We start from the raw sequence: 24,215 nt of genomic DNA, 5'->3' as shown, positions 1-24,215 counted from the left end.
AAGTGTAATGTCAAGGATCAGAAATCACTCCTGTCCTCCGCGTTTTACCCATTAGATGCCACAGATGATAGCTACAGGGCACCCAAGGGTGTAAAAAAAGAGCATAGACTCCATTTATTACCCCATAGTCATGCTGAGCAATGCAATTGTGGAGTCCCAAAGGTTTGCTATTGCCGCCAGGTCAGTCACCTAAATAACAATGTAATGGTTGGTAGAAGAAGTTGTGAATCTACTCTTGGTTTTAGTTTAAAAAAAAATATATATATAATCCTGCCACAAAAACTGCACGTGTTATTCCAGCCTTAGGGCCAGTTCAGTTTTTTTGGTGCTGATTTTAGAGCTCCAAAAAATGCCTTAACACAGACTCACATTAAATTCAAAGGGAAGCAGAAAAAGCAGCCCCATGTAAGTCCATGCGTTTTCATTTCCCATGTGTTTTTTTGGGGGTAGATCCGCTTAAAAAAAACTAAAACAACCATTTGTTAAAAAAAAACTGCATAAAAAAACCACGCTGGAAAAAAGTATAAAAAAGCGAGTTCTGTGCTGATTTTTTAAGCGTGTTTTTCAAAATCAGTCATGTGAACTGGCCCTAAGGGCCCCTAACACTACGAGAATTTTCTAGTTTTCCATCACTAAAAAAAGTGATGAAAACTTCCATATAACATGCGTTTTTACAAGTTTTTTGCTATATTTTTTCTGATGCAAATGTGCGGACGGTGTTTTTGTTCAAGCGTTTTTTCACCCCAAAAAAGAATGGGACCAATTAGAAAAAAGGCACTATACAAAAAAACACTGGTTTTGCCCTGCAGTTCATATTTCCCGAAGTCTTTCAGCTAAGATATGAAGTTTTTACTTCAAAACCACAAGTACAAAACACTGAAAAACACCACAAAACGCCCATCTGTGTTTTTAGCCTAAAAGGGTTTCTGGTTTTGTGTGCATAAATCTTAAAGGGGTTTTCCAGTTTGCATCAGCTTCCTTTAAAATAATTATTAATATCTCTGTAATTCTGTAATGTATTTATTTCCCTTTTATTGCTCCTATCTCGCATGCTGGTCTGTGGTCACATGACCATGTCCATGCAGCTCTTTCTTATTTCCTGTGATGTTCTGTCCTTGGGCGGGGCAGGAATAGGGGAGTGTCTATGTAACTGGCTGGCTGGCGCTTATGTAACTGACTGAGTGGGAGGAGCTTATGTAACTGGCTGGGTGGGAGGAGCTTATGTAACTGGGTGGGAGGAGCTTATGTAACTGGCTGGGTGGGGGGAGCTTATGTAACTGGCTGGGTGGGAGGAGCTTATGTAACTGGCTGGGTGGGAGGAGCTTATGTTGCTGGCTGGGAGGAGCTTATGTAACTGGCTGGGAGGAGCTATAAAACTATCTGGGCATTATGGCTTTGGTTGGATACAGCAACAGGAAGTGCTACATACAGGATTGAAACAAACCAGACGGACTGGTTTAGGCCTCATGCACAAGACCGTAGTTTGGGTCCACATTTTTTGCGGCTCGGGTGCGGACCCATTCACTTCAACGGGGCCGCAAAAGATGCGGACAGCACTCCGTGTGTTGTCCAACATCCGTTGCTCCGTTCATGTCTGTAGCATGTCCTATTCTTGTCCGTTTTGCGGACAAGAATAGGCATTTCTACAATGGGCCGCCCGTTCCGTGGCCAGCAAAGTGCGGTGAGATGTGACAGGGTGGGTATATCTCTTTAAATATTGCCAAAGAGTTCCTGCCCAGGACTATTGAGCTGATGCACCGTCCCCTTCCACAGAACTACTTACTGTATATATGGTGAAATATCAGCTTCTGTCCACTTCTCTCTCATAGTGAAAAGTGAGTTGAACCTCTCCTGAGTGTCTTCGGGTAGGTCCTCTGTCTTCAGAAGAAAGATGGTCTCAGGTCGGGAGGTTCGATCCACCAAGGCAAGTCCCTAAAGTAAAATAGATGCTTTAAAGGGAACCTGTCGCCATGAAAAAACAGTGTAATCTGCCAGTAGCATGTTATAGATCAGGAGGAGCACAGCAGATTGATATATGGGGGGAGATTTATCAAGACTTTTTGTGGCGGTCTTGACTTCAGCTGCACTGACCGAGGATGTGCCTAATTTAGGACAAGGAGTACACCTCGTCATAAATCAGGTGCATTCTCCTGCAGTCCATTATCCTAACCAGAAATGTACGATCAAAATCTACGTCAGCTTTGAGCTTTCTCCATTTATGTCAGAAAACTGGTGTAAATAAACATCATTTTGCTGGTGTCTGGTCACGCCCCCTTCACACCCCTTTTTAGAAAAGTGGCAAGGATGGCGAAAAAGGGGAGATGTGACAATTATTTAAAAAAGTCGAACCTGCAAATTTTTTACGCCACTTTTCAGGCATAAAGGGAATGATAAATCTCCCCCGTAGTAAAATGGGAAAAGATTCAGTAAAACTTGAAATTTATACTCTTCAATTCTTGCTTTTCTGAGCTTTAAAGTCCAGGAGGCGGTCCCATCGGTGATTGACAGCTATCTCTGTATACATACCCATAGAGGTCAGGCTGTCAATAACTGATGGATCCACCTACTTGACTTCAAAGCCCAGAATAACAGGAATTTAAATGTATAAATTACAAGTTGTACTGAATGCAGCGCCACCACAAGGGAAAACAATGTTACTGCACCAATAAAAATAAAAAAACATTATAGTAATAAAAAACAATACGGCTTACTTTTAGCTGATCCAGCCTGGAGGTCATGCCTTCAGGAACACTCTGCTGCCAGACTTCCTTAAACTCCGAAAGATTAAATTTCACAGCGTTCTGGAGCAGCATCTGAGCGGTGGCCCTGCAGATTTTATCTTCATCTAATGCAAAGAAAACTTCTTCTGAAAATATGAAAACAAGAGACATGACTGAACACTTTTGAATCCCCAGATTTTAAGATTTCTCATATCCTGCCTGTCTAAAGTGTTCATTTATTTTTCAATATTCAGAATTTCCGTATCTCAGACCAATTTCTCCTCAGTATGCGTGTAAGAGAAAACCCCAAAACCCAGAAGGAAAAGCAGAGAACATTCAAACTTCAGGCAGATGTTGTCCTCGATTGGATTTGAACCCAGAACCCCACCAAAAGATCCGAGCCAACATATCAACAACCCCTTAAAGAGGACCTTTTACCGCTCCTGACATTCCTGTTTTAATAGCTTCCTGCTTTCCCCATGTAATAACAATTCTGGAACTTGTGCCATTCCTTTATTATTTCTACTAGAAGTTATGAATGAATTGCTAGCAGTCTGCAGTAAGGGTACAGAGGGGAGGTAACCAGTTTGGGGGGGTGTACCTGCACAGTCTGAAAATGACAGCACTGATTGGATAGAGTGAGACTGTGCTGGGACACGCCCACAACTGGTTACCTCCCCTCTGTACCCTTACTGCAGACTGCTAGCAATTTATTCATAACTTCTAGTAGAGATAATAAAGGAACGGCACAACATAGAGACATAAGAAACTTACTGTACTTTCAGGCTTACACACGACAGTAAAAAAATTGACATGTGATGGACTTTTTTTTAACGGCCATCACATGTCCGTTTTAAAACCAATGGTAGTCTATGGGGTTATATACACGGCAGTTTTTTTGATGGCCAGTGAATAACGGACGTCAAAAAATAGAAAATGTTCTACCTTGTCCGTTTTTCACTAACCGACTGCCCCCATACAATTGAATGGGTCCATTTTATGTCCGTAACTCAGAAAGGCATTGGTGAAAAACGAGATTTTTGTATAACTTACCAGTAAAATCTCTTTCTCGCTCTTTCCTTGGGGGGACACAGAAGACCTTGGGTATAGCTCATCTCCCTAGGAGGCGTGACACTAAGAAAAAACTGTTAAGCCCCTCCTCCACAGCTATACCCTCAGCCTGGAGAGAAAGGCTGCCAGTTGCGTGTCCAAGTAGTGAGAAAAGGCAAAGCCCAAGAAGTGGAACCAACAAGCCAACTACCCAACGGGTAAAACAAACTCGGAAACTCGCGTAGATAAAAACAAAGAATGGGTGGGTGCTGTGTCCCCCCAAGGAAAGAGCGAGAAAGAGATTTTACTGGTAAGTTATACAAAAATCTCGTTTTCTCGCCCAGTTTCCTTGGGGGACACAGAAGACCTTGGGACGTTCAATAGCAGTCCAAGAGGGGAGGGACTACAGCACCAAGGCGAAGCACCCGAAGGCATCAAGAAACCGCCGCCTGCAGACCAGGCAGCCCAAGACAGCATCCGCTGAAGCCCGAGTATGCACCCTGTAGAACTCGGTAAGGTGTGCAAGGAAGACCAGTGACCGCCTTGCACAAATGCATGGCCGAAGCCCAATGCCTCCGGCCCAGGGGACACCGACCGCTCTGGTGAAATGGACAGTGACACCAAAGGCAGAACCCTGCCCTCGGTGCGGTAACCACAACAATAGCCACTCTGAGAAAGCGGAGGAAGCCACCCTGGAGGCCGCAACCCTTGCACGGACCTCCTAGAAACACAAGAGACCAAACGTCGACAAGAGCCGGAGATCTCCAAGCAAAAACGCAAGGCCCAAACAACGTCCAAACGGTGAAGTGTCCGTTCCCGGGGGCGGGAAGGGGAGGACGAATGCCTCGCGGAACTGAAAGACAAACACCACCTTCAGAAGGAAGGAAGAGACGGGATGGAGAACAGCCCTGTCCTATGGAAGGACAGAAGGCTCGGAACAAGAAAGACCGCCACTCAGGCACCCGTCAGAGACCCGACGGCTACGGAAACACAACCGCACAGGACAGGAGTAGAGAGAACTACTGTAACGGCTCCAAAGGAAAGATAGGAGCGCCAAGAACCCAGTATGTAGATCCCAGGGCGGTACCGGAGGGCAGTACAAAGGGAACCCAAGAGCCGCTCCATGGAAGAAGGTCTTGACAGGCCCAGAGGGCCGTGGAACGCTGAAAGAGGAGGGACAGCGCCGACACTTGAAGCAACAGGGTCCCAGTCCCAGGTCCAGGCCGGACTGGAGAAAGACAGAACCATGGAGAAAGAAAGGCAGAGAGGGGAAAACGCCCAGCTTCCCACAGAACCCCAGGTAAAAACCCTAAGTCCTACAACAGAACCTGGACGAAACACGGCCAGGAGCGAACACTAACGAGCCCGCTAGAGTCGCCTGGGCAAGCGGGTGAAAACCCAACGAGATCATGCGCAGACCAGTAACACGGCCAGAACGGAAGCCGTTCTACAGTCCCAGTGTGGGAGATCCAAGGGCAATCCTGACCGAATGGTAGTCCTCCCAAGTTACCGAGAAGGTAAGTCCATGGCAGAACCATTGCCGAGAATGGAAAAAAACTCAATCTGCACCCAGCTGGAGGACAGAACGCGGCAGACCCGGTAAATAGGCACACAGCTAGTACAGCCAGTGTGAACAAGGGAAACAGTACGAGGCCAAAAGGAACACCGGAACCATCCACATGAACAACCATGCTCTCCCCAGAGGGGAGGGCAGCGAAGGAAAGCCTCTGAAGCATGGCCGGGACAGAAGCCACATCGCAGTGAACTGTACCGAGCGGGAGCCAAACAGAGCCGGCGAGAAAAGGCAGTCGAGACAGAGGCCGGCATAACACCCTCCAACCGAAAGGAGGGGTGGGCAACAGGGAAGCCATAGGACAGCTCAAGAGCAGAACCCCGCTACACCGAGACGCCCGGTTCACCGCCCGCAGAAGGCGAATACCCTGAAGAACCCAAGATGGAGGTCCTCCGGACCTGGGTACGCGAGCACCCAAGAGAAGTTGGGTGACCTTCCCGAGAAGAGCGGCCCGAACCTGGTAACAGATCAGACTGAAGCGCAGAGGGCACCGACCGGAAGGACTCACACCACACCGCATCTGAAGAGGAGGAATGGTAGTAGGCGAGGGAACCGTAGTCCCGCCAGAGAAAACGCAGAATTCGAGGGACGCTGCAGACAGCACTCTCGACTATGTGACCACCAACGCAGGGAAACAATGCCGCGGGAGGACGAACGGGTACGCATCTAGGGACCACGAACACACCCCGGGCGGAAGGGACGAAAGGAATGAGTACCACCCAGCTCGGTGCAGTAGCGAACAAGTAGAGCTCGTCTTCTTATATATAAGGTATATATATATACCTTTGAACACATTGGGCATTCATTAGCTGTTTGTTGAACACCACCGTAGGCTCACACAGGTGGACAGAACGAGCTCTTTAGAGAGATAGCGCAAGGCTAGCTGCAAGCATCGTATCTCAAGAGAAAAAAGGTATGTTGCAGGAGAAAGGGAGGCATACGTACGAGTAGCCCCGTAAGCAGTGAGAAGACCAACCCACCCATGGGAGGAGAAGGCATACCCGGACAACGGACAGAGCGCACAAGAAAGTCCGCTCACTGCAAAAAAATAGTCACTCAGCGAAGGATCAGCCAGAGTCCAACCGTACCAACGGAAATGCAAGTGCAACCTGAAAGGCAGTCATGCACAACCAGCACGGCATGCAATGGAACGCAAGCAGTCCTCCCAGAAAAGGGGGGAAATGTACCTGGCCAACACTACAGTCGGCAAGAGTGCAGAAGCCCGCCCCAAAAGGGGGGGATACCAAGGCCAGTACCTACTTTGGAAAAGTAGGACATACCATATTCCGCCCAGAAGGGGGCCATGCCCATGGCCGCACATGTCCAGCAGAACGCAGGAAGGTCCACTTAGGGAAAGGGGGCATGCACAGGGTTATTCTATCATTAAGTGATTGTGCAAAAATCCACCCAACACCGAATTTCGTGAGAGTGCACCACTCCGCCAATGAAGGGGGACGTGTACCAGTTCAGCACCGCATAAACACGGACAGCCGTGGATCGCGTGAGCGTGCAAAATGCCGCCCATGGAATAAGGGGTGGCCATGCACAAGACCAGCACAGATTCCATGGGAGTGCAAGCATTCCACCCAAGTTAGAGGGCATACTCATGACCGGCAACACACCCAGCGAGTGCAGTATTCCGCCCAGAAATGGGGGTCATGCACATGGCCAGCATCGCATCCAGTGAGAGTGCGAGCACCCCGCCATGGATGGGGCCATGCACATGGCCAGCAACGCACTGGCGAGAGAACAAACACAGTCAGTGAGAGTGTACGTATGTCGCCTGAGGAAAGGAGACATGTCCAAGGCCAGCAGCGAATCCAGTGAGAGTGCGGCACACCGCCTACGGAAGGGGGGGGGGGGTCATGCACATGGCCGGCAACGGATCCAGTGAGGTTCAGTGTTCCGCCTATGGAAGGGGAACGTGCACATGGCCGGCACCGTATCCGTGGAGAGTGCAGTGTACCTCTTATGGGAGGGGTACACGCACATGGCCGGCACCGTATCCGGTGAGAGTGCAGCATTCCGCCTATGGAAGGGTTCATGCACATGGCCGGCAACGAATCCAGTGAGAGTCCAGTGTTCCGCCTATGGAAGGGAAACGTGCACATGGCCGGCACCGTATCCGGGGGGAGTGCAGTATACCTCCTATGGAAGGAGTTCATGCACATGGCCAGCACCGTAACCGGTGAGAGTGCAGTATTCCGCCTATGAAGGGGTTCATGCACATGGCCGGCAGCGAATCCAGTGAGTGCAACGTCCCGCCTGTGGAAGGGGGTCGTGCACATGGCCAGCACCGCATCCGGTGAGAGTGCAGCAGTCCGCCTAGAAAAAAGGGGGGGTCATGCACAAGGCCAGGCCGCAGCCAAAAGAGAGTGCAGTATTCCGCCTAGGAAGGAGGGCCATGCACCTGCAGCCACCAGAACTGGGTGACGAATACTGGCCAGAAAAATTTTATGCATGCACTTGGCCAGCGCCGTATCCCGGGAGAGGGCAAGAAAACGCCTGGGAGGGGGAACATGCCCTGGCCAGCGCCGCAGCCGGGGAGCGCGACATACCGCCTAAGAGAGGGGGGCATGCCTACAGACAGCATACCGAATGATGAGGCTGCCGCGTCCTGCGCAGCCCACAAGTCCAGTTATTTAAAACAAAATTATAATTATTTTTTTTTTTTTAATTATTATATTATTATTATATTATTATTATTAATTAATATTACAGCCTCCCTGAGGCAGAAAGGGGGGCAACCATACAGGGGCACAGGCCGTACGGGTCCATCAGGATCCGGCCAGTACCCAAAGGGTTAACAGGCATCTGGCCTGTGGGGGGGGCGGCACTGCGAACTCTTGGGGGCGGGGGAACCTCCAGGCGGGAAGAATTCGCGCCTGGAGAGTTCCCGCCCCCCCCCCCACAGAGGCCTGAAATTTGCGGCCTAGCAGACCGTGAAGCCGGGGCCTAAATTTTACCGGCGACCGGGGCCGCAAGCATTTAAAGTACCGGCCGGCCTAAGCCGGCCGCGGGTGCCCACGTACCGGCCGCGGGAGCCCACCCCGAGTGCCGGAATTGTGGTCGGCAGGCCGCGAAGCCTGACAAACTATGCAGCGCCCGGCCGGCCAGAATGCACCAACCGCCTGTTGGAGCACAGCTCTAGCCAATGCCGGCCGGCCGGAAGAATCAGGGACCGGAGAGGAGCGTGAGGTGCGGCCCAGCAGGCCGCGACGCCTGGGCCAAAATTTGCGGCGTCCGGCCGACCGGACCGAAGGTCGGCCGGGCCTAGTTGGAGCATAGCTCGCACATGTAACGCCGGCCGCGGGAGCCCACCCCGCGGCCAGGAAGAGTCAGGGGCCCGGGAAGGAGCACCGGATGGTGCGGCCCAGCGGGCCGCGAACGTGGACTAAAGTTTTGCGGCTGCCCTGAGCACGCACCGGCAAGCGCCCCCTCTTTGCGCGGACCTCCATCCTGTAGCTTACGATCTATGGAGGGGAGAGAGGGAATGGGTGAGTGCTGCAGCAGATTGCCGCCTTGCGACACCCCAGGGACCAGCCTAGGTCCAGCCACCCAATAGCCACTCTGCTTGGATAGGCTAAAATATGGGGGTCAGTCACGCAGGAGACCGGGGTGGGGGGAGGGGGTCGTAGGGCTGGAGAAGCCACTCTCTCACCATAGCCGTCTTCACCCTCGGTCCGTTCCAGCAGGGTCGCCCCTTCAGCTACTGGCACCGTAGTGGCAGGACGCTGGAAGAGGGGCTTGGCGTGCGGGCGACCCTTGCGCTGGCGGGATGCAGGGGAGCTGGGCTGCCCTGGTCCACCTTGCCTTCTGTGGGGGAGGCAGCAGTGCGGATGACCGGCACTGGCGCAGCTCGACCCCGGGAGAAACAGAGAGGTCTAGTGCGACTCTGTTGTCCCTGATTGTCTGGAACAAAAAGAAAAGAAAAAGAAAAAAAGTAAAAATCAAAATTTAAACAAGGAGAAAACAGCCCTGCAGTAGCAGGGAGTGTCTTGCCTCCTTGGACACTAAGCAAAAACTGGCAGCCTTTCTCTCCAGGCTGAGGGTATAGCTGTGGAGGAGGGGCTAACAGTTTTTTCTTAGTGTCACGCCTCCTAGGGAGATGAGCTATACCCAAGGTCTTCTGTGTCCCCCCAAGGAAACTGGGCGAGAAAAAACATCCGTTACAAATGGACAGTTTATCCGTTTTTTAACAGACGGTTTTTTCACCATCATGTGCCTAAGGCTACGGCCTCACAAGGCTAATTTTCTGCAGTGGCAAAATCCACATCTGCTGCAGGCAGATTTGTAGCAGATTTTACTATGGAATATCTATGGATTTTACACTGGAAAGGAAGAAATCCACAGTATAAAACAATTTGCTGCGGATTTTAGATATGCACAGCAGGACAATTCACGCTTCAGACTTTTTCCCATGTGTGGATGAGATTCTATAAAAATCTCACCCACTTTGCTGGTACTATGATACCCCGTGTAGTTTCTTCCCCTAAGGGCCCTTGCACATGACCGTATGCCCTGCGAGATATACGGTCCATATGTCCCGGAGCGGCATTGATCGTGCACACGGGAGCAGGCAGCATTATAGATTACAATGATGCTGTGGACGTCGGGCCGCCCGCAGGGCTATTGTCCCGCACTCATAAGATCATATGAGTGCGGGACAATAGTCCCGCGGGCGGCCTGTCGTGCACAGCATCATTTTAATCTATGATGCTGTGCGCTCCCGTGCGCACGATCAATGCCGCTCCAGGACATATGGCTCGCTCACGGACCGCATATCTCGGAGGGCATACGGTCGTGTGCAAGGGTCCTAACTCTGTGGCAGAAAATCCACAGCGTATGTGTGAACATAACCGTAGCGGATCTGTGAAATAGTGCTCTGTGACTGACAGACATATGCTCGTAATTATGACCGGAAAAGCGCATTTACTGAATGGAAAAACGCACAGTCACTCTTACCTCCCTCAGAAAACCTTCTCCCGTAACAGTCCAAGCAGTGCTCAATCATCTCTCTAACAGGAGGAGGAACAGGATTAGTACAGGACAGGAGCAGCACATCACAGCAGTCACTTACGCTAACCCTACAGTACATTTTTTGGTTTTCTTGAGCAGAATTTGGCTATTCTTAAAGGGGCTGTCTCACTTCAGCAAATTGCATTTATCGTGTAGAGAAAGTTAATACAAGGCACTTACTAGTGTATTGTGATTGCCCATATTGCCTCCTTTGCTGGCTGGATTTATTTTTCCATCACATTATACACTTCTCGTTTTCCATAATTACGACTACCCTGTAATCCAGCGGTGGTGATCGCGCTTGCACACTATAGGAAAAAGCAGCAGCCTCTTTGGTGAACGGGACCGTGGGAGCACACATAGGCCGATGTTTTTTTCCTTTAGTGTGCTAGCATGACCACCGCTGATGGATTGCAGGGTGGTCGTAACCATAGAAACAAGCAGTGTATAATGTGATGAAAAAATTAATCCAGCCAGCAAAGGAAGCAATATGGGCAATCACAATACATTAGTAAGTGCCTTGTATTAACTTTCTCTACATGATAAATGCCACTTGCTGAAGTGACACAACCCTTTTAACTTTCTCTACATTATACATGCCATTTACCGACATGAGACAACCCCTTTAAGCACAGCGGAAATGGGTGGCCCCTGTCCGCTGATTCCCGTCTGCCTCAGGCTCTATTTCTATGGGAGTTAAAGAAAAAGCCGAGCGCTGCTTGCCTTGAACTCAACGGAGGATGCAGCAGCCAGGAAGTGTTAGGTAGAGGCAGACCACCCAGGACACCCGTTCTTTCATTAGGTGACGATATATTGTGTTGATGTGCCTTTAACGCTTAAAAAGGGTTGTCCAGGATTGGAAACACCTGCCTGCTTTATTCTGTATAACAGCACCCCACAATACCAGACACAACCTTCGGACAGGTGTGGCACTGGTTTTAGCAAAAAGCAGCCATGTTCTTCTAATACTGCACAACCCCTTTAAACAGTAACAGTCAAGTCATAAAATCATTAACATGTCATAGTGATTTGACTGCACTCTGCCCCTCTGATTTTGCAAACAGTAGGGGGCATTAGTACCCAGACACCATCTAACGTGTCTCAGGTTTTATGAAACCATTAATATGAGAAGTTTTAGGTACTATTTAGTATGGAAATACCCATTTAGCTGCCCATTAATACCCCTTTAAGCTATCCAGGAGGTTCTTGGCTGCTGGGATCCCCCAGATTTTTTTGATATGGGGGCAGGAAAATCTCGGTGTAAAATTATAAGAGGCCACCTAAAGAATTCATTGGCATCATAAGTGATTGCAGTGCTCTGTGGCATTTGTGTTGGTCCCATGTTCATATGTGTCCACATTGCTGAGAAAAACGAGATTTTTGTATAACTTACCAGTAGAATCTCTTTCTCGCTCTTCCTTGGGGGACACAGGAGACCTTGGGTATAGCTCAGCTCCCTAGGAGGCGTGACACTAAGTGAAAACTGTTAAGCCCCTCCTCCAGCAGCTATACCCTCAGCCTGGAGAGAGAGACTGCCAGTTGCGTGTCCAAGTAGTGAGAAAAGGCAATGTCCAACCAGTGAAACTAAGAAGCCAAGTACCCAACGGGGTAAACCAAATCCGGAAAACGTGTAGAATAAAACAATGAATGGGTGGGTGCTGTGTCCCCCAAGGAAGAGCGAGAAAGAGATTTTACTGGTAAGTTATACAAAAATCTTGTTTTCTCGCCCATTTTCCTTGGGGGACACAGGAGACCTTGGGACGTTCGAAAGCAGTCCAAGAGGGGAGGGACCACAGCTCCAACGCAAAGCACCCGAAGGCATCAAGAAACCGCCGCCTGCAAACCCAAGGCAGCATCCGCCGAAGCCCAAATGCATGGCCGAAGCCCAGTGCCTCCGGTCCAGGAGGCACCGACCACTCTGGTGAAATGAACTGTGACACCAAAGGCAGACCCCTGCCCTTGGTGCGGTAACCTCAATATAGCCATTCTGATGAAGCGGAGGAAAGCCACCCTGGGCACAGTCAAACCAATGCGCAGACCTCCTGGAAACACAAGAGACCGAACGCCGACAAGAGTCGGAGATCTCCAAGTAGAACTACAAGGCCCAAACAACGTCCAATTGGTGAAGAGTCTGTTCCCGGAGACGGGAAGGAGAAACAGTCCTGTCCTTCAGAAGGAAGAAAGGGACGGGATGGAGAAACAGTCCTGTCCTGGAAAAGGACAGAAGGCTTGGAACAAGAAGGGCCGCCATTCCGACACCCGTCAGAGACACGATGGCAACAGAAACACAACTGTACAGGCCAGAAGGAGTAGGGAGAACTTCTGTAACGGCTCCAAGGGAAAGATTGGAGCGCCGAGAGCTCAGTATGTAGTTCCTAGGGCGGTACCGGAACGGTACAGAGGAACCGAGGATCCACTCCGTGGAAGCAGGTCTTGACAGGCCCAGGAGGACCAGGGGACGCTGGAAGAGGAAGGACAGCGCCGACACTTGCCACTTCAAGTAACAGAGTCCCAGTCCCAGGTCCAGGCCGGACTGGAGAAAGACAGAACCGTGGGGAGAAAAAGGCAGAGTGGGGGGAATGCCCCACTTCACACCAAACCCCAGGTAAGAACAGATCCTGGACGAAGCACGGCCGAGAGCGTACACTAGCGTGCCCGATTAATCGCCTGGCAAGCGGAGAAAACCCAACGTGATCAAGCGCAGACCAGTAACACAGGCAGAAAGGGTCGGCAAAACAGGTCCCGTCGGCCCCCGAGCAACGTCGTTCTGAATCCACCCGGAGCAGAAGGACAGACGGAAGGAACCGAAAAAAAGTTCCGCCCAGCATCAAACAGATGCCAGGACAAAACAGGCTAAGATCCATGTCGACGTAGCCGCCACCGGAAGGTGTTCTACAGTCCCTGTGTGGAAGATCTAAGGACAAACTGGACCGAAGGGTAGTCCTCTCAAGTTACCGTGAAGGTAAGTCCACAGCAGTGAGAACGAGGGAGATGGTATGAGACCACAAGGTAGGGCTGGAGAAGCCACTCTCTCACCATCAGCCGTCTTCACCCTCGGTCCGTTCCAGCAGGATCTCCCCTTCAGCTACTGGCTCCGTAGTGGCAGGACGCTGGAAGAGGGACTTGGCGTGCGGGCGACCCTTGCGCTGGCGGGATGCAGGGGAGATAGGCTGCCCTGGTCCACCTTGCCTTCTGTGGGGGAGGCAGCAGTGCGGGTGACCGTCACTGGCACAGCTCAACCCCGGGAGAAACAGAGAGGTCTAGTGCGTTTCTGTTGTCCCTGATGGTCTGGAAGAAAAAGTAAAAAAATCTAAAAACTAAAACAAGGAGAAAACAGCCCTGCAGAGCAGGGAGTGTCTTGCCTCCTTGGACACTAAGCAAAAAACTGGCAGTCTCTCTCTCCAGGCTGAGGGTATAGCTGTGGAGGAGGGGCTTAACAGCTTTACTTAGTGTCACGCCTCCTATGGAGATGAGCTATACCCAAGGTCTTCTATGTCCCCCAAGGAAAATGGGCGAGGAATTATGTTTTAATATATGCAAATGAGCCTCTAGGAGCAAAGGGGCGTTGCCGTTACACCTAGAGGCTCTGCTCTCTCTGCCACTGCCACGCCCTCTCCACTTTCATTAACAGGGCCGAGCAGTGGAAACATCCTAATTCCTGGCCCTGTCAAAGTGCAGAAGACGTAGAAGTTGCAGAGAGAGCAGAGCCTCTAGGTGTAGCGGTAACGCCCCCGTTGCTCCTAGAGGCTCATTTGCATATATTAAAACATCATTTTTCTCAGCAATGTGGACACATATGAACATGGGACCAACACAGACGCCTTCAGCTGCCAAACGCACGTGTAACAGGTCAGCCAGTGTCATAGGTACAAAACTGCTGACAGATGCCCTTTACATTTCTAACAGTGGGCAGCCTACAGCAGACATCCACTCTGTAGGCATATCACTGTAAGTCCATATGTGCCCATTCACACTCAAATGATACAGTTCAATCTCTTACTCTGGCTCAAGAGGTCGTAGCTCTTCACGACACACTTTCAGAGGTACTCGGCTGAAGGACCACGATTCAGAGTCCAATAACTGGGTGATGTGATTCAGAAGCTTCATTTCATAATCAAAGTCCAGAAGTCTCCAAAATCCTGGAAGATGATCAGATGAGAGAAGAATTCAACAAGTCACCTAAGGACAGTCCCAAGTCATGCTACAGACACAAGGCATTACCTTTAACATTGCATGCGTGTATGACTTTCAGGTGGTCCATTAATTCTTCATAGCTTGCTTGAATCTGATCCAGTAGGTCATCTGTCGTATACTAGAACCATAGAGAGGAGCAACACGCTGGTGATATCAAACACAAATGTCTTCCCACTAACATCATTTAAAGAGGACCTTTTACCGCTCCTGACATGCTTATTTAAATCGCTTCATGCATTCCCCATGTAATAATTCTGGAGAATCTATTCATATGACTCTATGTTGTACCGTTCCTTTATTATTTCTACTAGAAGTTATGAATAATTCCTAGCAGTCTGCAGTAACGGTACAGAGGGGAGGCAACCAGTTGTGGGCGTGTCCCAGCACAGACTCACTCTATCCCAGGCATGCTCAACCTGCGGCCCTCCAGCTGTTGTAAAACTACAACTCCCACAATGCCCTGCTGTAGGCTGATACCCCTAGGCTGTTCGGGCATGCTGGGAGTTGTAGTTTTGCAACAGCTGGAGGGCCGCAGTTTGAGGATGCCTGCTCTATCCAATCAGTGCTGTCATTTTCAGACTGTGCAGAGACACCCCCAATTGGTTACCTCCCCTCTGTACCCTTACTGCAGACTGCTAGCAATTCATTCATAACTTCTAGTAGAAATAATAAAGGAACGGTACAACATAAGAGTCATAAAAATAGAGGCTCCAGAATTGTTATTACATGGGGAATGCATGAAGCTATTAAAACAGACAAGTCAGGGGAGGGGACAGGTCCTCTAAGGTTTTTTTACATTCCAAAATTAATAACGTGGGCTCTACTTCCTCCTTCAGACATGCAGCCTTCATAAACTATACGCCCTTATTATGTAGGTAAGCTTGCACCTGCATAGGGAAGATCTCTAGGATCACTGCTCTGTCCCCTATTCATATAAATGTCTGCGTGATTGAATGCATCAGAGCTCTTAGGGTTTAACATGGCATTGTAAGGGTTAAAAAAGCCCTCAAACAACAGATAACATTTAGGGTTCACTCACAGTCATACTGCATGTCTAGGAAGCCTATAACACCCCTTCATAAAGTGGAGACACCAAAACTTTTAACAAAAATTGTATAAACCTTAAAAATGTGATAATGTCGCGCCCATTGCTTGCTATAAGCCCATACTATACACGGCATTCTTGCGATTTTATATTGGGGTACACAGATTCTTTTTTATATTCACAGATTACATAATAATCTAAGAGGAAGAAAAATTACAGCATGCTCTGACACATGTCATATCACGTAGGTACAGTTGTGTCCACCCTTTCCTTTCTGAAAACTCAAATTTCTGACAATATTAAAAAAAAAAAAATAATTCTACACCTTTCCCCACAGGAAAATATATGAGGGACCTCCCAAAAGGGAGGTCACAGAAGGTCCCCTAGAAGAAGGAATGTTGTGCATTACAGAGGAGAAGTACTGTGTTTGTAACATTGGATCCATGCCCATGACCTTTAAAGGGGTTATCCAAGACTAAAGCTTTTTTTTTTTTTTTTTTTTTTTTTTTTTTAACAGACCGTCTGAGTGGCTGGATCCACAGAGGTATTCATATTTAACTTGTCCCTGACGCCAAATTCCGGCTGCATTACTCCATGGCCTCCTAGGCCAGTCCCAGGTCTCTGGGAATCAACATCCTGTTGATGGACATCACATGACCAATGCAGCCAATCACTGGCCGCAGCAGTGACCTGTCACAGCACGTGACTCAGTGACGTACTGCATGGGTGACAGATCATCACTGCAGCCAGTGATTGGCTGCAGCGGTCATGTGTTGCCCGTCAACATGATGTTGATTTCCAGAGACCTGGGACCTGCCGAGATGCGATGCAGCCGGAATTCAGCGGGATCCTGAGAGTATTAACCCCACTGCAGGTCCAGCCATTCTGAAGAGGTCTTTTAAAAAAAAAAAAAAAGTTAAGTCTTGGATAACCCTTTTAAGTGCGTTCACAAGGGGTGGACACACTGCAGATTTTGAGGCGAAGAAAATCCGCAGCATATCACAGCACAGGAAACTGACGGGCAGTGGAAATTTTGTACCCAAGGCACGTTAATTTATGTTGCATATTTCCAGTTTGCAATACATAAGGTGAAATCCTCAGCAACACATTCATGCGTCAGCATATTTTATTTTGCAGATTTACAGATTTTTTTCTAAGCTAAAATTACATCTCATCGTCTTTGTACAAACACATGAAATATATTGTTTTTAGAAAGACCAAACCAAAAAAAATAAACAAAATCATTGAAGAGCAACGGAAGTCAAACTAATTTGCCTAGAAGGAAAAGCTACAGCCTGGTCATCAGTGCCCGGCAGTCTTACCATTGACGCACTTGTGTCCTGCTCGTTCTCTGGCCCTTCATAAGGGTTTTCTAACATGAGTTTCTTCAACTTCTTCAGTTTGGGTCTGCATCTCCTCAACTCCCAGTAATGACTAGAGAATCCCGCAATCTGCAAGATATTGTAATCTGTGATCAGAAAGAAGAAGAACAAAAGAAGAAAAAAGATAACAGGGTAATCTGTAGGATGTGGGGAGTGAGGGTCCTGGGCACCACCAGACTATGTTGTCTGCATATGGCTCCTGAATGTCTGTTAAAGAGGTGGTCGGGGCTTTTAATATTGATGACCTATTCTCAGGATAGGTGATCAATATCAGATCGGCACCCAGCACCCCCACCGATCAGCTCTGCTGCTGTCTTCCTTGTACAGCTGATCGGTGGGGGTGTCAGGAGTCGGACCCCTGCCGATCTGATATTGATAACCTATCCTGAGGATAGGTCATCAATATAGGAGAGCCCAGAGAACCCCTTTAATATTAAACGGATGCAATCCTTATGTCACTTACCATTTACATTAGTCACAAACAGACTACATACCCAATATACCCCGGCTCACCTCACATGGTGTGATGCTCAGTGGCAGCTGATCAGCCGGCAGGAGCTCCGATGTTTTACATTCTGGGATGAACAACAGTAAATTGGAGGTATCAGCGATTTTCAGGTCATAGGTTCTGTTTTGACTGCACAGGACGGCGTGATCCGCCTTGTCACCTCGAATTATAAGGCTGAAAGGGATGAGAAAAAAAAACTGTTTTTCAGGATAAATTTGATTCGCCACAAAGCCGAATTTCCTCATGCTTCGTTGTAGCGAATCGATTTAACCTGAAACAGTGTTAAAAATAAGAATCGCCTTAAAAAGGGTAAGATAAATATAATACAGAAAAAAAAATGTTCGAACATTTAAAAAAAAAACTACACACTGCACACTACACACTGCACTGCAGCTTCGAACCCCACCCTCAAGGACCACAACCGATGCATCCCCAAGAACTGTTTACACTCACTGACAGCAAGCAATTTCATGATTTAAATGACTTTTGTATAAAGTAAATGTGCCGCCAGTCTATAAGAACATGGCTCCTCTCACCTCCCTCCCGCCTCGATCTCCTTACAGAGGCCGTCATCCAGCTCCATCAGGTTGAAATCCCCTGATGTGAAGGTCTCGCTGAAGGTCAGACACTGCACCGTGCTGCGCAGATCCTCCAAGTTCAGCTTGGCGATCTGCAGCGTGGCCTCCACTTCTTCTCGGGAACGACTCATGATAAAGGCTCCTCCGGATTCTAGAGAAAAGGAATGTGGCCGAGCACAGCTGCAACATCAAGCACAGCGTTACAGGTAAGTCTGCGTTCACAATTACTAACACTTTTTTTGACAATGTTTTGAGATAGTAGCAAGTCCTTTTATTTAATATATTCACTCTACTTAAGCTAGGACCCTTAAAATATACCTTTTATTATTTATCGTTACAATATATGCCCCGTTTTGGTGGCTGATATTACACACAAATGCAGACCTAAAGCCGGCTACTTAATACTACACGTACAGCAACCACCACGATTGGGATGAATATACAGCGATACACAGAAAAATAAACAATAGATAGATAGGTGGGGCGGCTAGTATCCTTCTATGCGGGCAGTCTTTCCCTAATGCAGTCCTCCTCTAGCCTTTGCCCAGGTTTCCCTGTCCTCGTACCTTCCCTACTTTCCCTATATCCCCCTACCAGTGAAAGTGAAACAAATAAATTACATATAGCAATGATACTGCCGCAACAAAGATAGATGTTGCCCAGAAGTCAGGTAACAATGAAATACCCCATAACACAATAACCAAACGCGTTTCGCCCACTCAGGGGCTCCAGATTCAAATGATAAATTCAAATAAAAGCACTAAATACAGTGTCTACTTGGATATATTCACCATAAGGTACATTCTATTATTATAACTGTCGTCCTCAATAATGCTGCGGACATCACAAATAATGAGACAGACCTTATATGCTGGGAACTGGGAACATCACTAGCGCCTATTAGATGACTGCCTCCTCCCAGGGACTCGATGTGGCAGTGGAAATAACCCTTTCCAGCTTTATGCAAGTCAACACTTCTTAATCATAGGTCTTCTGAGAGCTCTTTTGAGTGAGGCATCATTTACATCAAGCAATGCTTCTTGTGAAAAGCAAACCCAGAACTGGTGTGTGTTTTTTATAGGGCAGGGCAGCTGTAGCCAACACCTCCAATCTCATCTCATTGACTGGACCCCAGTTGGCTGACACCTCACTCCAATTAGCTCTTAGAGATGTTATTAGTCTAGGGGTTCACATACTTTTTCCACCTGCACTGTGAATGTTTACATGGTGTGTTCAATAAAAACATGGTAACATTTAATTCTTTGTGTGTTATTAGGTTAAGCAGACTGTGATTGTCTATTGTTGTGACTTAGATGAAGATCAGATCACATTTTATGACCAATTTGTGCAGAAATCCATATCATTCCAAAGGGTTCACATATTTTTTCTTGCAACTGTATCGGTCCTGAATGAACATTATGTTACATCGGTGACCCAGGTAGCGTCACCCTGTGTTTATATTCGAGGGCTTCCCGCACTTATGACCACTTTCGAGCTGTCAATGGGGATCAACAGAAACAAGAAGGGGTCTCTCTCTCTCAAGGGAGATCTTTGTCCCCAAAAATTTTTTGACTAATAACATCATGCCGTACCCGAGCGTTACATATCGCAAAGGCAGAAGTCTTAGAGACAGGCTGGTGCGTAGCCACTATGTACCTCCGACATCACCAGGTACTTGGCTGGATCGCAGACCTACAGGTGTGTTTAGATACGGGGCATGCAAGGCGTGCTCTTCCAGATCTGTATCTAAGGCGGTTACATGCTCGGCAACTGATAGGATCTTCACTATACGAGATTTTATTAATTGTAGAACAAAAGGGGTGATCTATATCTGTCAATGTCCCTGCCCTAGAGACTATATAGGGAAGACTTATAGGGAACTTAGGAAAAGAATCTGTGAACACTTAAACGATGTAGTGAAGAAGAATATCACACCGGTACCACAGTTCCCAGCATATAAGGTCTGTCTCATTATTTGTGATGTCCGCAGCATTATTGGGGACGACAGTTATAATAATAGAATGTACCTTATGGTAATATATCCAAATAGACACTGTATTTAGTGCTATTATTTGAATTTATCATTTGAATCTGGAGCCCCTGAGTGGGCGAAACGCGTTTGGTTATTGTGTTATGGAGTATTTCATTGTTACCTGACTTCTGGGCAACATCCATCTTTGTTGCGGCAGTATCATTGCTATATGTAATTTATTTGTTTCACCTTTCACTGTTAGGGTGATATAGGGAAAGTAGGGAAGGTACGAGGACAGGGAAACCCCACCATCAGGGGTGGTCCCTGGGCAAAGGCTAGAGGAGGACTGCATTAGGGAAAGGCTAGCCGCCCCACCTAAGTATGGTATGACCTTCCCTTCTATCTATTGTTTCTTTTTCTGTGTATCGCTGTATATTCATCCCAATCGTGGTGGTTGCTGTATGTGTAGTATTAAGTAGCCGGCTTTAGATCTGCACTTGTGAGTAATATCAGCCACCAAAACGGGGCATATATTGTAACGATAAATAATAAAAGGTATATTTTAAGGGTACTAGTTTGAGTAGAGTGAATAAGTATGTGTTCACACCTGCGCTGGAGCCCTTACGCGGTGCTGCGTCAGATCTATGACCAATCCCAACAGACCCTGCTTTCAATTAGGTTCTTGGGGTTCCATTCAGCAAAAAAAAAAAAAACATATTTTACCATTACTGTCTTCCCACCATTGCGGCCCCGGCACGCCCCCAGCACACCCTCGACACCACTATGTTTTGAATGCAGCATATACATCCATGCCACAAAATAATGTCACACAGGCGTTCAAAGTCGTAAAAAGGGAGTTGGTAACATTTTTCAGCCAAAAACTGTCAAAATATATATATAATTAACAAGCATGACTGATATAAAAAAGCACTGACCCTGACACAGTGACCGTCAAACAATAGCAGGAAAAAATACAGGTTTTATTAAAAAAATCGTAAGATTGATTGCAAAAAATAAATACGGTAAATGATTGTGTTTTTACCTTTTTCAATAAAATGTCCATATGCTCCTAAGGCTACATTCACACTAGCGGCAGCCTTCTCCGGCGTGTGAACAGCCTTCCGGATCCGTGCCGCCGGAGATCCGCTCTGGCCCCATTGACTATAATAGGGGCGGGCCGGAGTTCCAACGGCAGCACGGCTAACATGCCGAGAGGCGGCCGGAATAAAACTACGACGTCGCCGGAACAGCCTGCCGGAGAAGGCTGCAGCTAGTGTGAAAGTAGCCCGATAAAACAACTGCTCTTCGGTAAAAAAAAAAAATAGACAAAAAAAAAAAAACGGTATGTGTGTATTAAGGGGTTAGGGTTGTTTCGATGCCAAAATTTTAATTTGGTTTTGATACCATAAAAAAAGTATTGCGATACTCAATACCATGCAAAAAAAATAAAACGCCAAAAAAAGCTGCGTGCATTCCGCATTTTATGGAACGTCAGACCCATAATCGAACAGTCCTATCCTATTTTTTGGGGGGGACAAGGTGACTAAAAAAAAAAAAAAATGGTGAATCGCGCGGTTTTTCTTTTATGGAGATTTTTTAAATATTTTAATAGTTTTGACTTTTCAGACGTGGCGATATGTAATATTTTTATTTATTTATTGTTTATATATAAAATTGGGAAGGGGGGGATTTATACTTAATATAAATTATTTTTTTTACTTTTTATTTAATACCGGTAACTATTTCCCCCCTTAGGGGCTAGAATCTCGGATCTTTTAATCCCTTGTTTATTCACCCTGATAGAGCTCTATTAGGCTGAATAGGATCTCACACTCTCCCTGCTGCCCTGTGCATAGTACACACAGCAGCAGGGAGCTGATACCAGGGCTTCAGTAGCGTCCTGGCTGCCATGGTAACCGATCGGAGCCCCGGGATTACACTGCTGGGGCTCCGATCAGAAGCTTCCACTGCACCACCAATGAAAGGAAGTGAGGGGACTCTGTGGCCACTGCCACCAATGATTTTAATACTGGAAGGGGGGGCGTACTGCACCACCAGATTTTAATACTGGGGAGGAGGTGCGGCACCTGAGGGGTTAATTGCCACGGCTCGCAGCGCCCTGTCAGAGGTCGGGTGCCGGCAATGTGTTTCTGCCGCCGGCTGTATTTGCAATGTATTAAACGTTACTTATCATTGGTGGCGCAGTGTGGTCCTGTGCCTTGCACAACTCTCTGATTCAAAAACAAATATATCACATTAACCACTTCGCATCTGGGCCATTTGCCCCCTTCCTGACCAGGCCTAATTTTGCAAAACTGACATATCTCACTTTATGTGGTAATAACTTTGGAACGCCTTTATTTATCCAAGTCATTCAGAGATTGTTTTCTCGTGACACATTGTACTTCATGATAGTCATAAATTTGAATCAATATATTTCACCTTTATTTATGAAAAAATCCCAAATTTAGAAAAATTTGCGATTTTCAAAATTTCTATTTCTCTGCTTTTAAAACAGAAAGCGAAACCTCATAAAATATTTATTACTTAACATTCCCCATATGTCTACTTTATGTTGAAAATTGCCAAAACCCACTTTTTAAGGACCAGTTCAGGTCTGAAGTCACTTTGTGGGGCCTACATAGTGGATACCCCCATAAATGACCCCATTGTAAAAACTACACCCCTCGAGTTACTTAAAATCGATTTTACAAACTTTGTTAACCCTTTAGGCGTTCCACAAGAATTAAAGGAAAATGGAGATCGAATTTTTAAATTTCACTTTTTTGGCAGATTTTCCATTTTAATCCAATTTTTTCTCTAACACATCGATGGTTAACAGCCAAACAAAACTCAATATTTATTACCCAGATTCTGCGGTTTACAGAAACACCCCACATGTGGTCATAAACTGCTGTATGGGCACACGGCAGGGCGCAGAAGAAAAGGAACTCCACATGGTTTTTCAATGCCATGTCCCATTTGAAGCCCCCTGATGCACCCTTACAGTAGAAACTCCCAAGAAGTGACCCCATTTTGGAAACTAGGGGATAAGGTGCCAGTTTTATTGGTACTATTTTTGGGTACATATGATTTTTTGATCATTCATTATATAACACTTTATGCAGCAAAGTGACCAAAAAATTGGTTGTTTTAGCACAGTTTTTATTTATTTATTTTTACAGCGTTCACCTGAGGGGTTCAGTCAAGTGATATTTTTATAGAGATTGTTACGGACGTGGCGATACCTAATATGTATACTTTTTCCTATTTATTAAAGTTTTACACAATAGCATTTTTGAAACAAAAAAATTATGTTTTAATGTGTCAATGTTCTGAGAGCTATAGTTTTTTTTATTTTTTAAGAGATTTTCTTATGTAGGGGCTAATTTTTTGCGGGATGAGGTGACGGTTTTATTGGTACCATTTTGTGGGACATACGCCTTTTTGATCACTTGGTGTTGCACTTTTTGTGATGTAAGGTGACAAAAATGTTTTTTTTTGACAGTTATTTATTTATATTTTTTATGGTGTTTATTGGACTGGGTCGATTATGGTAAATATTTATAGAGCTGACCGTCAAATATGTCTATTTTATTTTTTCTATTTTTAACTTTTTTTTATTATTCCTTACTTGGGGAATTTTTTTTTTTTACATGTGAAACCTTTTTTTTTATTTTTTTGACATTTTTTATTTTATTTTACACTTTGCGTCCCCCATAAGGTCATACAAGACCTCTGGGGGACATTTACTTCACTTTTTCACTGTAGATTTCTCCTGTAACTGGGGCTGACATAGTAGCCCTAGTTACAGGAGAAATGCACCCCCTAGAGAGGCTGTACTGCACTATACAGCGCTGTACAGCCTCAGTGCAGGGCTGATCAAGGTCTGTGAAAGACCTCACACAGCTCCTGCACTCTCCGATCCCGGCGATCACATGAACACCGGAACAGAAATCGCATAGCGCCTCCTGCTCTGCATACACAGCGCTTGGTGAGCGCTGTGTATGCAGCGATCCAGAAGGCAGGGACACCTGGGCACTGTCCCTGCCTTCTCTAAGGGTTGCCCTGCTGTTACTGACAGCGGGCAACTCGATCAGCAGCTGCACGATTAGCGTGCAGCTGCAGTTTCTGAACGGACGTTCTGGAACGTCCGTTCAGAAAGAGAACCACC

The 24,215-nt window shown here is 47.0% G+C and overlaps 1 protein-coding gene across 2 annotated transcripts in view; it reads right to left on the bottom strand.

Moving 5' to 3' along the window:
* DSCC1 (DNA replication and sister chromatid cohesion 1) overlaps nt 1-24,215 on the bottom strand; it is a 31,106-nt gene that overhangs the window by 5,702 nt on the left and 1,189 nt on the right. For both annotated transcript variants that reach the window (XM_044294750.1, XM_044294751.1), the window contains exons 2-9: nt 18,028-18,249; nt 17,497-17,665; nt 16,924-17,052; nt 14,584-14,674; nt 14,363-14,501; nt 10,309-10,361; nt 2,712-2,866; nt 1,784-1,932 (exon numbers count right to left, since the gene is read on the bottom strand). In XM_044294750.1, coding sequence (XP_044150685.1) covers nt 1,784-1,932; nt 2,712-2,866; nt 10,309-10,361; nt 14,363-14,501; nt 14,584-14,674; nt 16,924-17,052; nt 17,497-17,665; nt 18,028-18,200 — 1,058 coding nt within the window. In that variant the 5' untranslated portion in view covers nt 18,201-18,249. The remainder of the gene's footprint in view (nt 1-1,783; nt 1,933-2,711; nt 2,867-10,308; nt 10,362-14,362; nt 14,502-14,583; nt 14,675-16,923; nt 17,053-17,496; nt 17,666-18,027; nt 18,250-24,215) is intronic.

This window comes from Bufo gargarizans, chromosome 5 (genome assembly GCF_014858855.1).
Source record: "Bufo gargarizans isolate SCDJY-AF-19 chromosome 5, ASM1485885v1, whole genome shotgun sequence".
Classification (NCBI taxonomy): Eukaryota; Metazoa; Chordata; class Amphibia; order Anura; family Bufonidae; genus Bufo; species Bufo gargarizans.
This window is presented reverse-complemented; position numbering and strand designations above follow the sequence as displayed.